This window comes from Melospiza melodia, chromosome 25, assembly GCF_035770615.1.
Source record: "Melospiza melodia melodia isolate bMelMel2 chromosome 25, bMelMel2.pri, whole genome shotgun sequence".
Lineage (NCBI taxonomy): Eukaryota > Metazoa > Chordata > Aves > Passeriformes > Passerellidae > Melospiza > Melospiza melodia.
In genome coordinates, this window is record NC_086218.1 from 11,131,314 (window position 1) to 11,146,161 (window position 14,848).

At 59.1% G+C, this 14,848-nt stretch overlaps 1 protein-coding gene across 1 annotated transcript; it reads right to left on the reverse strand.

Moving 5' to 3' along the window:
* Positions 1-432: 432 nt before the first annotated feature.
* On the reverse strand, positions 433-11,749 carry LOC134429107 (long-chain fatty acid transport protein 3-like). The gene is made up of 10 exons (XM_063176194.1): positions 11,104-11,749; positions 9,951-10,160; positions 8,864-9,022; positions 8,039-8,163; positions 6,678-6,872; positions 5,333-5,423; positions 4,309-4,507; positions 3,651-3,748; positions 2,672-2,802; positions 433-1,625 (listed from the first exon to the last, which is right to left on the reverse strand). The coding sequence occupies exons 1-10, from the start codon at positions 11,747-11,749 to the stop codon at positions 1,449-1,451; spliced, it is 2,031 nt and encodes a 676-aa protein (XP_063032264.1). The 3' UTR covers positions 433-1,448.
* Positions 11,750-14,848: the final 3,099 nt, after the last annotated feature.

Sequence of the window (14,848 nt, forward strand, 5' to 3'; positions counted from 1 at the left end):
GTGCGTTATGTGTGTGGACTATAACTCCCAGTGATCTGTGCGGGCGCTGCGCAGGAAGCGCTGGGAAATGGAGGCACTGGGTTACGAGGTACTGGGGGGTGAGGGAGGCTGGGACTACAAATCCCGGAGAGCAGCGCGAGAGCGCCGGGCTGGGAAGGGGCGCGGCCTCTGGAAGGGGCGTGGTCTGCGCTGTGAGGGGAATGGGGTGGGACGAGCATGGAGGGGCTCAGAAATGGGGGTGGCTCTGGGGGTACGGCGGGGTCACCCCCTCCCCGAGCCTGGGAACTGAGCAGACACCCCCCAGACCCACAATTAGGGGGTACCAGACTCCCCCAGCCCATATAGCCAGGAGGGTAAGTGAGGGACACTGCGACACACCCCAAATTCCATCCCACCCTGCCAAGGCACAGGCAGCTATTTGGGGTTCAGGTCTTTATTTGCTTCATCCAACACCCCCAAATCCGGGAGAGTCCGTAAGGGCACTTGTGGTTATTGAGGGGGGGACACTCACCCCCTCCCGGGGTCCTGAGTGAGGGAGGGGGGGTCACAGCACCGATCCCTTGTGGGGAAACTGAGGCACAGCGCTGAGAGACGGACATGGGGACACCCGGGACGGACCCGGGACCCCAAAAATGGACACGGGAATCCCAAAAATAGATACGGGGACCCCAAAAATGGACACGGAGACCCTCGGGAAGGACACGGGGACCCCAGAAATGGACACGGGGACCCCAAAAATGGATACAGGGACCCCCGGAATGGACACAAGGATCCCCGGGACAGAGACGGGGACCTCAAAACTGGACATGGGGACCCTCAAGACAGACAGGGGACCACAGAAATGGACACGGGACCACTCGGGATGGACACGAGGATGCCCAGGATGGACATGGGGACGCTAAAAATTGACACGGGGACCCCAAAAATGGACACGGGGAGCCCCAAAATGGACACAGGGACCCCCGGGACAGACACAGGGACTTTCGGGAGGGACACGAGGACGCCTGGAACAGAGATGGGGACCCCAAAAATGGCACAGGGACCCCCAGAATGGACATGGGAGCCCCGGGATGCACACGGGGACCCTCAGGACAGACATGAGGATGCCCAGGACAGACACGAGGACCCCTGGGACGGACAACGGACCCCAAAAACGGACACGGGGACTCCAAAAATGCCCACAAGGAGCCCAAAAAGGGACACGGGGACCCCCAGGATGGACGCGGGACCCTCGGGGCAGACACAGGGAGCCCCAAAACCGGACACGGGGACCTCAAAATTGACACGGGGACCCCCGAGACAGACACGGGGAGCCCCAAAATGGACAAGGGGAGCCCAGAACGGACACGGGGACCCCCGGGACAGACACGGGACCCCCGGGACAGACACGGGGAGCCCCAGAACGGACACGGGGACCCCCGGGACAGACACGGGGCCCCGCCGCGGGCTCAGATGCGGATGCGGCCGTCCCGGAGGCGCTGCCAGCGCTCGGCGTCCAGCGGGACGAAGGCTCGGGCGGCCTCGTCCAGCAGCAGCAGCGGCTCCGCCACCAGCGCGGGGTCGCAGCCGTCCCGCGCCAGCCGCACCTTCTGCTGCTTGAACGTCTCGGTCATGTCCAGCCCCTCCTGGCGACACAGGGGGTGTGTTGGGGACCCCCGGGATCCCCCGGGACCCCCGGGACCCTCCACGACCCCCCCTGAGCACACCCCGAGGACCCCCAAGATCCCCAGGGACCCCTGAGCGCATCCCGAGCACGCCCGGGACCCCCGAGCGACCCCAAACAGCCCTGAACGCCCCCCTGAGCACCCCCGGGACCCCCGAGCACCCTCTGGGACCCCTGAGCACCCCCTGGGACCCCTAAACACCCCCCAGGATCACCCTGAGCACCCCCAGGATCCCTAAACACCCCCAGGACCCCCTGAGCACCCCCAGGGACCCCCTAAACACCCTCAAGGATCCCCCAGCACCCCCTGGGACCCCTAAACACCCCCAGGACCCCCTGAGCACCCCCAGGGACCCCTAAACACCCCCCAGGACCCCCAAGCACCCTCTGGGACCCCTAAACACCCCCAGGACCCCCTAAGCACCCCCTGGGACCCCTAAACACCCCCCAGGACCCCCTGAGCACCCCCAGGGTCCCCTAAACACCCCCCAGGATCACCCTGAGCACCCCCAGGGACCCCTAAACACCCCCTAGGACCACCCTGAGCACTCCTGGGACCCCCGAGCACCCTCTGGGACCCTCTGGGACCCCTGAGCACCCCCTGGGACCCCTAAACACCCCCCAGGATCCCTGAGCAGCCCCTGGAACCCCCTAAACACCCCCCAGGACCCCCTGAGCACCCCCAAGCGCCCCTCCAGGATCCCCCAGCACCCCCAGGGACCCCTAAACACCCCCTAGGACCACCCTGAGAGCCCCCCAGGACCTTGAAGGACCTCTGAGCACCCCCCGAGCACCCTCCAGGGACCCCCGGGGACCCCCCAGAACCCCCCGGTATCCCCGTTATCCCCCGGTACCGTCAGCCGCAGGAAGCGGGGCCGCGCGTAGGGCGGCAGGAGCTGCTCCAGGTGCCCCCGGTACCCCATTCCCCCGGTACCCTCGGTACCCCAGGACCCCCGAGCACCCCCCGTTGTCCCGGTATCCCCGTTATCCCCCCCCGGTTCCCGGTACCGTCAGCCGCAGGAAGCGGGGCCGCGCGTAGGGCGGCAGGAGCCGCTCCAGGTGCCGGTACAGCCCGGGGCCGTCCAGGGAGTGCCCGGGGCGCAGAACGAGAGCGGCCATGCCCGCCCGGCCCTCGTGTCCTGCAGGGGAGGGGACAGTGGGGACACCGGGGGGGGGTTGGGGACATCGGGGACATTGGGGGGGTTGGGGACATTGGGGACATTGGGGACACCGGGGGGGGTTGGGGACATCGGGGACATTGGGGGGGTTGGGGACATTGGGGACACTGAGGGGCATTGGGGGGATTGGGGGGATTGGGGATATCAGGGGGATTGGGGACATTGGGGACATTTGGGGGGACTGGGGACATTGGGGACACTGAGGGGCATTGGGGACATCGGGGACATTTGGGGGGATTGGGGACATTGGGGACATTGGGGACATTTGGGGACATTTGGGGCATTGGGGGGATTGGGGACATTGGGGACATTTGGGGACATTTGGGGCATTGGGGGGATTGGGGATATCAGGGGGATTGGGGACATTGGGGACACTGAGGGGCATTGGGGACATCAGGGACATCTGGGACATTGGGGACATTGGGGATATTTAGGGACATTTGGGATATTGGGGGTGTTGGGGACATTTGGGGCATTGGGGACATCGGGGACATTGGGGACATTGGGGACATTTGGGGCATTGGGGGGATTGGGGATATCAGGGAGATTGGGGACATTGGGGACACTGAGGGGCATTGGGGACATCAGGGACATCTGGGACATTGGGGACATCTGGGGACATTGGGGATATTTAGGGACATTTGGGACATTGGGGGTGTTGGGGACAATGGGGACATTGGGGACACTGAGGGACATTGGGAGGATTGGGGACATTGGGGACATTTGGGGGGACACCTGGGGACACTGGGGATATTGGGGGATATTCTGGGGACATCTGTGGGGACACTGGGGACGCTCGGTGGCCGTACCGGGCACGGTGACCCCGTAGACGGTGGCGTCCTGCAGGGACTCGTGGGCCAGCAGCGCCTCGGTCACCTCGGTGGTGGCCACGTTCTCACCCTTCCACCTGGGGGGAGGGAGGGGAAAACATTTAATGGGGACCCCCTGAGCACCCCAGGGACCCCCCCAGGACCCCCAAACACATCCAGGGACCCCCCCAGGACCCCCAAACACACCCAGGGACCCCCCCCCAGGACCCCCAAACACACCCAGGGACACCCCCAGGACCCCCAAACACACCCAGGGACCCCCCCAGGACCCCCAAACACACCCAGGGACACCCCCAGGACCCCCAAACACACCCAGGGACCCCCCCAGGACCCCCAAACACACCCAGGGACCCCCCCCAGGACCCCCAAACACATCCAGGGACCCCCCCAGGACCCCCAAACACACCCAGGGACCCCCCCAGGACCCCCAAACACATCCAGGGACCCCCCCAGGACCCCCGACTTCTTCTGAGCCAAGCCCAGAACATTCCCCAGGGCTGAGCCCCCCTGGCTGTGCAGGGAGGGGGCGTCTGGGGGTGTCCCCATCCCAGGGGTGTCCCTGGGGGTGTCCCCATTGTGGGGAGGGGACTCTGGGGGTGTCCCTGGGTTTGTCCCCACCCCGGGGTGTCCCCGGCACCTGAAGGTGTCCCCGGTGCGGTCCCGGAAGCGCACGAACTGCTCCCGGTCCTGCTCCACCAGGTCGCCGGTGTTGAAGAATTCGTCGCCCTCGGTGAAAACGCCGCGGAGCAATTTCTGCTCCGAGAGCTCCCGGCAGCCCGCGTAGCCCAGGAACGGCGTCCGGGGCGTCACCGGCGCGATCAGCAGCCCCGTCTCACCTGAGGGCACGGGGACAAACAAAATTTAAGGGGTTTGGAGAATTTGGAGTTAATTAAAAATATATTAATTATTTTAACCGGGAGTTAAATTTGGAGTTAATTAAAAATAAATTATTTTAACCGGGGCGTCACCGGCGCGATCAGCAGCCCTGTCTCACCTGAGGGCACGGGGACAAACAAAATTTAAGGGGTTTGGAGAATTTGGAGTTAATTAAAAATATATTAATTATTTTAACCGGGAGTTAAATTTGGAGTTAATTAAAAATAAATTATTTTAACCGGGGCGTCACCGGCGCGATCAGCAGCCCTGTCTCACCTGAGGGCGCGGCGACACAAAATTTAAGGGGTTTGGAGAATTTGGAGTTAATTAAAAATATATTAATTATTTTAACCGGGGCGTCGCCGCGGCGATCAGCAGCCCCGTCTCACCTGAGGGCGCGGCGACACAAAATTTAAGGGATTCAGAGAATTTGGAGCTAATTAAAAATAAATTAATTATTTTAACCGGGGCGTCGCCGGCGTGATCAGCAGCCCCGTCTCACCTGAGGGCGCGGCGGCACAAAATTTAAGGGGTTTAGAGAATTTGGAGTTAATTAAAAATATATTAATTATTTTAACCGGGGCGTCGCCGGGGCGATCAGCAGCCCCGTCTCACCTGAGGGCACGGCGACACACAAAATTGAGGGAATTTAGAGAATTTTGGGAGTTATCCCGCAATAAACTCACAATTTCTAACTCTAAACTGTCAGGGAGTGTTTGGCTGTCAGTTTTGATTAATATCCACCATTTTTCGTCGCTCCAGGTGCCCCCGTGCCCGCTGCTCACCCGTCCTGGCGCGGATGCAGCGCCCGTTCCGGTCCCGCTCCGGTGCCCCGGCAGCGACGTCGTAACGAACGACCTCGAACGGGGAGAAGAGCTGGGACAGGGGTGGGAAGGGTTAATTTTATTAATGGAAATAAAATAAAAATGGTAAATTAAATTTAAATAATATATTCATGTATTTGGATATTTACATATTTATATTTTCATAATTTATATATATTATATATTTATATTTTATGTATATATTATATATATTTATACTTTATATATTTATATATTTATACTTTATATTTATATATTTATATATTTATACTTTATATTTATATATTTATATATTTATATATTTATATTTATATGTTTTATATTTTTATATATTTATATATTTGTATATTTACATATTTCCTTTTAAAATAAATATATTTTCACGGTCTATTTTCCAAGCAGACCTTGTAGATGGCGCTGCAGCAATTTATATATTTATATATTTATATATTTATATATTTATATATTTATATATTTATATATTTATATATAAATATATTTATATATTTGCAGACCTTGTAGACGGCGGAGCAGCAGCCCACTGCGCTGGGGGTGCCGGTGTAGTTGAACAGGGTCACGTTACATAGTTATATATTGATATATATTGATATATATTGATATATATATTGATATATATTGATATATATTGATATATATTGATATATATTGATATATATTGATATATTGATATATTTATATTTTTATATTTTTATATTTTTATATTTTTATATTTTTTATTTATATATTTATATATTTCTGTATTTGCAGACCTTGTAGAGGGCGGAGCAGTGGCCCACGGCGCCGGGGGTGCCGGTGTAGCTGAACAGGGTCACGTTACATAGTTATATATTGATATATATTGATATATATTGATATATATTGATATATATTGATATATATTGATATATTGATATATTGATATATTTATATATATTTTTATATATTTATATTTCTATATTTCTGTATTTGTAGACCTTGTAGAGGGCGGAGCAGCGGCCCACGGTGCCGGGGGTGCCGGTGTAGTTGAACAGGGTCACGTTATATAGTTATATATTGATATATATTGATATATTTATATATTTATATTTTTATTTTTATATATTTATATATTTATATTTCTATATTTCTGTACTTGCAGACCTTGTAGAGGGCGGAGCAGCGGCCCACGGCGCCGGGGGTGCCGGTGTAGTTGAACAGGGTCACGTTATATAGGTATATATTGATATATATTGATATATTTATATATTTATATTTTTATTTTTATATATTTATATATTTATATTTCTATATTTCTGTACTTGCAGACCTTGTAGAGGGCGGAGCAGCGGCCCACGGCGCCGGGGGTGCCGGTGTAGTTGAACAGGGTGACGTTGCCCTCGCTCATGCCGTACGTCTCCACGATGCGCACGGGCCCGAAGCGCCGCTGGAAGCTGCGCCACACGTCGGGCCGGAGCCCGCTGCCCACGGCCAGCCGGAGCCGGTGCTGCCGTTCCGCGGGGCGCTGGGGGGAGAACGTCAGTGCCGGGAGCCCTCGGGGGCACCGGGAACCCCCCGGGAACACCGGGAACCCCTCGGGGGCACCGTCAGCACCGGGAACCCCTCGGGAACACCAGGAACCCCTTGGGACCACTGGGAACGCCCCGGGACCACCGGGAATCCCTCGGGACCACCAGGAACCCCTTGGGACCACCGGGAATGCCCCGGGACCACCGGGAACCCCTCGGGAACACCAGGAACCCCTTGGGACCACTGGGAATGCCCCGGGACCACCGGGAACCCCTCGGGGGCACCGTCAGCACCAGGAACCCCTCGGGAACACCAGGAACCCCTTGGGACCACCGGGAACCCCTTGGGACCACCGGGAATCCCTCGGGGGCACCGTCAGCACCAGGAACCCCCCAGGACCACCAGGAACCCTCGGGACCACCGGGAACCCCCCAGGACCACTGGGAACCCCCCGGGAACACCGGGAACCCTTGGGGGCACCGGGAACCCCTCGGGAACACCAGGAAACCCTCGGGAACACCGGGAATCCCTTGGGAGCACCATCAGCACCGGGAACCCCTTGGGACCACCGCGAACCCCTCGGGACCATCGGGAACCCCCTGGGACCACTGGGAACCCCTCGGGGGCACCGTCAGCAGCGGGAACCCCTCGGGAACACCGGGAACCCCTTGGGACCACCGGGAACCCTCGGGGGCACCGGGAACCCTCGGGGGCACCAGGAACCCCTTGGGACCACTGGGAACCCCCCGGGACCACCAGGAAACCCTTGGGACCACCGGGAACCCCTCGGGAACACCGGGAACCCCCCGGGACCACCGTCAGCACTGGGAACCCCCCAGGACCACCAGGAACCCTCGGGGGCACCAAGAACCCCCCATGACCAGCCCGGGGCCACTGTCAGCACCAGGAACCCCCGGGACACCCTCAGATCTGCGGGAGACCCCCCAGGACCCCCTCCCCAGCCTGGGGAACCCCCCAGGGCACCCCCACCCAGCCGGGACCCTCCCCCAGCTTGGGAGAAACCCCTGGGACCCCTCCACAGCTCCGGGGCTGCCCCCGGCACCCCCTCCCAGCCCAGGACCACCGTCAGCTCCAGGGGGCCCCCGGGACCCCCCCAGGACCCCCCGGGACCCCCCGGGACCCCCATTCCGTCCCCCCGACCTGCGGCTGGTTGACGAGGTAGCGGCAGAGCTCCCCGATGTACTGGAACACGGTGACGCCCTCGGCGCGGCAATCCTCCCAGAACTGGCTGGCCGAGAACTTCTCCTTCAGCACACACGTGGCTCCTGCGGCATGGGGAGGGGGGGGGATCAGCCCCAAAACACCCCCAAAATATCCCAGAAACACCCCCAAAACATCCCCAAAAAAGCACGCCCAAAAGCACCCCAAAACATCCCCCAATACAATACCAAAACCGCGCCCAAAACACCCCCAAAATATCCCCAAAACACCCACAAAAACCTCCCCAAAATCACCCCCAATAACACCCCGAAAAATCCCCAAAAGCATCCCCAAAACATCCCCAAAAACACCCCCAAAAACATCCCAAAAACACCCCTGAAACATCCCCAAAACATCCCCAAAATATCCCCAAAAACATCCCCAAAAACATCCCAAAAACATTCCAAAACACCCCCAAAAGCATTCCCAAAATACCCCCAAACAACCCCAAAAACACATCCAAAATATCCCCAAAACACCCCAAAAACATCCCCAAAAACACCCCCAAAAACACCCACAAAACACCCCCCCATAAAACACCAAAACACCCACAAAACACCCCAAAAACGTCCCCAAAATATCCCCAAAACATCCCCAAACACCCACAAAACCACCCCCAAAATATCCCCCAAAATCATCCCCCAAAACATCTCCAAAAACAACTCGAAAAACACCCCCAAAACACCCCAAAACCACCCCAAAAACACCCCAAACCACCCCAAAACCACCCCAAAACACCCCAAACCACCCTCAGTGCCCACTGACCGATGCCCAGGCAGCCCACGATGCCCAGCAGGGCCCCTGCCATGTGGTAGAGGGGCAGTGCCAGGTACACCACGTCCCTGCTGGACGCCCCCACCAGCTCGTAGAAGCTGAGGCACATGACGGCCTTGAGGTGGGACACGCGGGCGGCCTTGGGGAGCCCTGCGAGGGGGAAAAAAATGGAATTTTTTTAAATGAAACGGTATAAAAATCGATAAAATTTTATAAAAGTTTTATAAGGCCCATCCCTGGTGCCACCAGTCCAACCAGTCCAACCTCGGTGCCACCAGCCCCATCCCTGGGGTCACCACCCTACCCCAGTGCCACCACCCCATCCCCGGTGCCACCATTGACCCCTGGTGCCACCGCTCCACCCCCGGTGCCACCACCCCATCCCCGGTGCCACCATTGACCCCTGGTGCCACCGCTCCACCCCCGGTGCCACCACCCCATCCCCGGGGTCACCATCAACCCTCGGTGCCAGCAGCCCATCCTCAGTGCCACCATTGACCCCTGGTGCCACCGCTCCATCCCTGGCGTCACCACCCCACTCCCAGTGCCACCACCTCACCCCCAGTGCCATCGCCGGTGTCACCACCCCATCCCCGGTGCCATCACCCCATTCCCAGTGCCACCAACCCATCAACCCCCGGTGCCATCCCCAGTACCACCACATTACCCCCGGTGCCATCAGCACACCCCCGGTGCCACCACCCCATCCCCAGTGCCATCCCCGGTGCCACCGGTCCACCGCCGGTGTCACCAGCCAATTCCCGGTGCCGTCAGGCCATCCCCAGCGCCATCCTCGGTGCCATCATCCCTACCCCCGGTGCCATCACCTCACTCCCGGTGCCATCCCCGGTGCCACCACACTATCGCCGGTGTGACCACCCCACTCCCGGTGCCACCGGCCCGTCCTCGATGCCACCAGCCTAACCCTGGTGTCACCACCCCATCAATCCCCGGCGCCACCATTGACTCCCGGTGCCATCAGCCTGTGCCCGGTGCCACCACCCTATTCCCGGTGCCACCCCCGGTGCCAGTTTGATCAAACTGTGCTAAACAATGGGAAGGGCCGGCGCGGCCGTACCGGTGGTGCCCGAGGTGAAGATGAACAGGCACGGCTCGTTCATGTCCTCGGGCTCCCACAGCTCCTCGGGCCGCAGCTGCTCCGAGGCCGCGTCCAGCAGCTCCTGCAGGGCCAGGGCGCCCTCGGGGCACGGCCCCGGCCCGAGCACCCACACGGCGACCCCGTCCTCCCGCAGCGCGGGCAGCAGCGGCGCCACCGCGCCCAGCAGGTCTGGGGGGTGGCAGAGAGTGCGGGCAGCTCGGGGGGCACGGGGGTCATTGCTCCGTCCGCAGTGCCATCCCCGGTGCCACCGGCCCATCCCCGGTGTCACCACCCCAACCCCGGTGCCATCCCCGGTGCCACCAGCCCATCCCCGGTGTCACCACCCCAACCCCGGTGCCTCCATGGTGCCACCACCCCATCCCCGGTGTCACCATCCTACCCCGGTGCCATCCCCGATGCCACCAGCCCATCCCCGGTGTCACCACCCCAACCCCGGTGCCATCCCCGGTGCCACCACCCTATCCCCCGTGTCATCACCCCAACCCCGGTGCCTCCATGGTGCCACCACCCCTACCCTCAGTGCCACCACCCCATCCCCGGTGTCACCATCATACCCCCGGTGCCACCGGCCCATCCCCGGTGCCATCCCCGGTGCCCCAAGTGCCACCCACTCCTCGTTCCCCTCGTCCCCGTTCTTTACTCCCCTGCTCCCACTCCGGTTCCCCGTCCTCTCATGCCCCGGTATCCCCGCTCTGTCTCCGTTACACCTCGGGATTCCCGCACTCCCCGGTCCCCCCGTTATGCCCCGGTACCTTTCCCTCTCCATTCCTCGGTGCCCTTCCCGGTCCCTTCGGTGTCCCCCCATTATTCCCCGGTCCCCTCCCGGTACCCCCGGTATCCCCCCGGTTCCTCCGGGCCCTTTTCCCCACGTTCCCCACTCCCTTCCCGGTGCCCCCCGTTATCCCCCGGTCCCCCCGGTCTCCCCGGTCTCCCCGGTCCCCCCGGTGCCTTTCCCCCTCCATTCCTCGGTCCCCTCCCGGTCCCCCCGCTTCCTCCGGGCCCTTTTTCCCCACATCCCCGCTCCCCTCCCGCTATGCCCCGGTCTCCCCGGTGTCCCTCCGCTCCCCTCCCGGTGCACCCCGGTGTCCCCCGGTTCTCCCCCGTTTCTCACCATCCGCCACCAGCAGCGCCGTGGCCCCGCAGCTCCTCAGGCAGTGCCGGAGCCCCGCCGGTCTCAGCGCCGTTCCCAGGAAGGCCGGGCGGGCTCCGAGCGCCGCCAGCCCGAACCACGCCCACACGAACCGGGGCTCGTTACCGACCAGCAGCCCCACGGTGTCGCCGGGCCTCGGCGGGGCCCGCAGCGCCCGCAGCGCGTTCGCCACCCGGGCCACGCTCCGCGCCGCGCTCCCCAGCGGCTCCGCCCGTCCCCGGAACCGCAGGAACGGCCGCGCCGGAGCCTCGCGGGCCGCCCGCAGGAACCGGGACACCACGCAGCCCCCGGGGCCGCGCCGCGCCCGCCGCCGCACCCGCAGCGCCCGCAGCGCGAACGAGAGATCGGCCCAGAGGTGCGGCCGCAGGAGCCGCTGCAGCGCCCCCAGAACGCCCAGAGCGGCGAGCAGCGCCCCCAGAGCGGGGCCGGGGGGCCCCAGGAGCGCCCCCAGCCCCAGCGCCCCCAGCAGCGCCCCCAGAGCCGCCGCCAGCGCCATCGCCTCGGGGGCGGGGAGGACGCGCCCGCCTTGGCCACGCCCGCCCTGGCCACGCCCACCAACCGCGCCCGCCTTGGACACGCCCACTCGGAGCCCACCCCCCCCCCCCATTCGCGACCCCTCTGCCAAGCAGAAACCCCCCCCCCGTGTCACCTCTGTCCCCTCCCCTCTGTCCCTTCCCCATTGTCCCCACTGTCCCCTCCCCTGGTCCCGCTGTCCCCTCCCCATTGTCCCGATTGTGGCCTCCCCTCTCCCTTCTGTCCCCTCCCCATTTTCCCCAGTGTTCCCTCCCCATCGTCACCCCCCCATTGTCACCCCCCCCATTCTCCCCTCCCCTGTCCCCTCTGTCCCCTCCCCACTGTCACCCCTACATTGTCCCTCTGTCCCCCCCCATTGTCACCTCCCCATTTTCCCCTCTGTCCCCTCCTCTCTCCCCTCTCTGCCCCCCAATTGTCCCCTCTGTCCCCCCTTCTGTCCCCTCCCCATTTTCCCCACTGTCACCTCCCCGTCCCCCTCCCCACTCTCCCCCCCCACTGTCCCCACTGTCCCCTCCCTGTCCCCTCCCCACTGTCACCCCCCCATTGTCCCCTCCCCTGGTCCTTCTGTCCCCTCCCTACTCTTCCCCACTTCTGTCCCCTCCCCATTTTCCCCACTGTCCCCCCATTGTCACCCCTGACCCCTCCCCATTGTCACCCCCCACTTGTCCCCCCATTGTCCCTCTGTCCCCGCCTCTGTCCCTTCCCCATTTTCCCCATTGTCCCCTCCCCTGTCCCCCCCCCCGTCCCTTCCTGATTGTCCCCCCCCATTGTCCCTCTGTCCCCCCATTGTCCCTCTGTCGCCTCTGTCCCCCCATTGTCCCTCTGTCCCCTCTGCCCCCCCCATTGTCCCTCTGCCCCCCCCATTGTCCCTCGGTCCCTCTGTCCCCTCCGGGGCCTCCCAGTGTCCCAGATTCCCCCTGTCCCGGGGGGTCTGTTGGCAGTGCCACCATGGATGGGGGGGGGTTGGCACTGTGGCAGTGCCACCACCCCTGTGTCCCCCCCGTGTCCCATCCATGTCACCCCTTTTGGGGGGAGGGGGACACACGATCCCCCCCCCCCATGTCACAAATCCGGGGCCGTTCAATGCAAAACAGGAAAGTTTTTATTAAAGTTTTTATTAAAGTTTTATTGCTGCTTTTCTTAAAAACCCCTAAAAACGCTCATGGGGGGGGGGGCAGGACCCCTCCTCAAATTCCGCCGCCCCCCCCCCACCCTCCCCACCCCCAGGACCCCCCAGCTCCCCCTCCCCAAATCCTCGGCAGCAGCCCCTCGGTTCCACCCTTTATTTACAGCTCTGGAGGAAAATGGGGCTGGGGCTTCCCCCCTTCGTCCCCTTGGGGTGACCTCCACCCACATAGGGGGGTCCTGGGGTGGGGTGGGGGGGCAGAGACCCCTCCCCATGTGGTGAAAACTGGGGGGGAAGGGAGTGGGGGGGACACCGAGCTTGGGGTTTTGCTGGCACCGGTTTGGGGTTTATTGCAAAGGGACTTTTGGGATTTGGGGTTTATTGAAAAAAACCTTTTGGGATTTGGGGTTTATTGCCAAAGGTTTGGGTGCAGGGCCCTGCTGGGATTTGGGGTTTATTACAAAGTGTTTGGGTGCAGGGGAGGCATTTTGGGATTTGGGGTTTATTGCAGAGGGTTTGGGTGCAGGGGGGGGGAATTTTTGGGATTTGGGCCTTTTGGGATTTGAGGTTTATTGCAAAGGGCCTGAGTGCAGGGCCCTGCTGGGATTTGGGATTTATTGCAAAAAACCTTTTGGGATTTGGAGTTTAATGCAAAGGGTTTGGGTGCAGGGGCATTTTGGAATTTGGGGTTTATTGCAAAGGGTTTGGGTGCAGGGCCCTGCTGGGATTTGGGGTTTATTGCAAAAAACCTTTTGGGATTTGGGGTTTAATGCAAAGGGCATTTTGGAATTTGGGGTTTATTGCAAAGGGCCTGGGTGCAGGGGCCTGCTGGGATTTGGGGTTTATTGCAAAGGGGGCTTTTTGGGATTTGGGGTTTAAATCTCCTCTTTGGAAACCCTAAAATCTCCTCTTTGGCCCCTCCTGCCAGGCTGCAGGGTCAGCTCTGACCCTTGGACCTGCCTGCTTGCAGAGGGATTGTTCCATGAAAGGGGATTCATTGTTTTCCCATTGTTTCATAACGGAGGGATCTCAAAGCTTGCTCTCATTTCAACTTCCCTTCTGGTTTCCATGTTCTCAAACTCTTTTAAAAATTTTGAATCATCTTTTGAAAATTATCTTTTTATGACTTCCAACTAACAGACTGGGATGAAGTCAGAACAAAGAAGAAAGTCTAAATCCTCTTTGTGTTTGTTGTCTCATATTGTCCTAATTCAAATTGTCCAAATTATTATTACTCTATTTGTATTACTATTTTTATAACACTATTATACTTTTAAAAATTTTAAAACCAAGTGATTGGCGTTTTTCACAATCCCAGTCTCTTAGTTGAAAATTATCAAAAGATTTTTGTGACTTTTCTAATTTTGGGATTAATGCTGGTGAATTTTCAGGGTTTAGTGTCTCATTTTGGGTCGAGAAATCTGTCCCAAACACTGGGGGAGACTGGAGCTGTTTGTGAACAGTTGTTTTTAAAATGTAAAAAGTTGAATAGTAATAAAATGGTTATAAAAACAGTGATACAATTAGAGTGATAATAATTTGGACAAATTGAATTAGGACAATATGAGACAAGAAATACAAAGAGGGTTTAGACTTTCTTCTTTCTTCTGACTTCATCCCAGTCTGTTAGTTGAAAATGATCAAAAGATAATTCAAAATTTTAAAAACAATTATCCCAACACAAAAGATGAAAGGGTTGGCATTTGCAGGGGCGAAATAATTCCCTGTCCGTGCTGTATTTATGAAAGCAGCTGTCACATTCCAGCCTCCCCCTCCTTTGCGTGCGTGGCTGTGGCTGTGCGGGAGAACCGCGACACAAAGCAGCCCCGCTCGGTGCTGGGAGCGACAGCCGCGCTTTACGGCACCTTTTACGACAGTCATGCTTTACAGCACCTTTAATGACAGTCTCGCTTTATGGCACCTTTTACGACAGTCGCGCTTTACAGCACCTTTAATGACAGTCTCGCTTTACGGCACCTCTTACGACAGCCGCGCTTTACGGCACCTTTTACGACAGTCGCGCTTTACGGCACCTTTTACGACAGC

Bases quoted from the DNA above. Each gene is read 5' to 3' on its own strand.
- LOC134429107 (XM_063176194.1), bottom strand. From the start codon at position 11,749: ATGGGGGGGGGGGGTGGGCTCCGAGTGGGCGTGTCCAAGGCGGGCGCG. The intron at 6,873-8,038 runs GTCGGGGGGACG...TTCTCCCCCCAG, and splicing joins ACCTCGTCAACCAGCCGCAG to CGCCCCGCGGAACGGCAGCA. The intron at 1,626-2,671 runs GTACCGGGAACC...CTGTGTCGCCAG, and splicing joins CCCGCTTCCTGCGGCTGACG to GAGGGGCTGGACATGACCGA.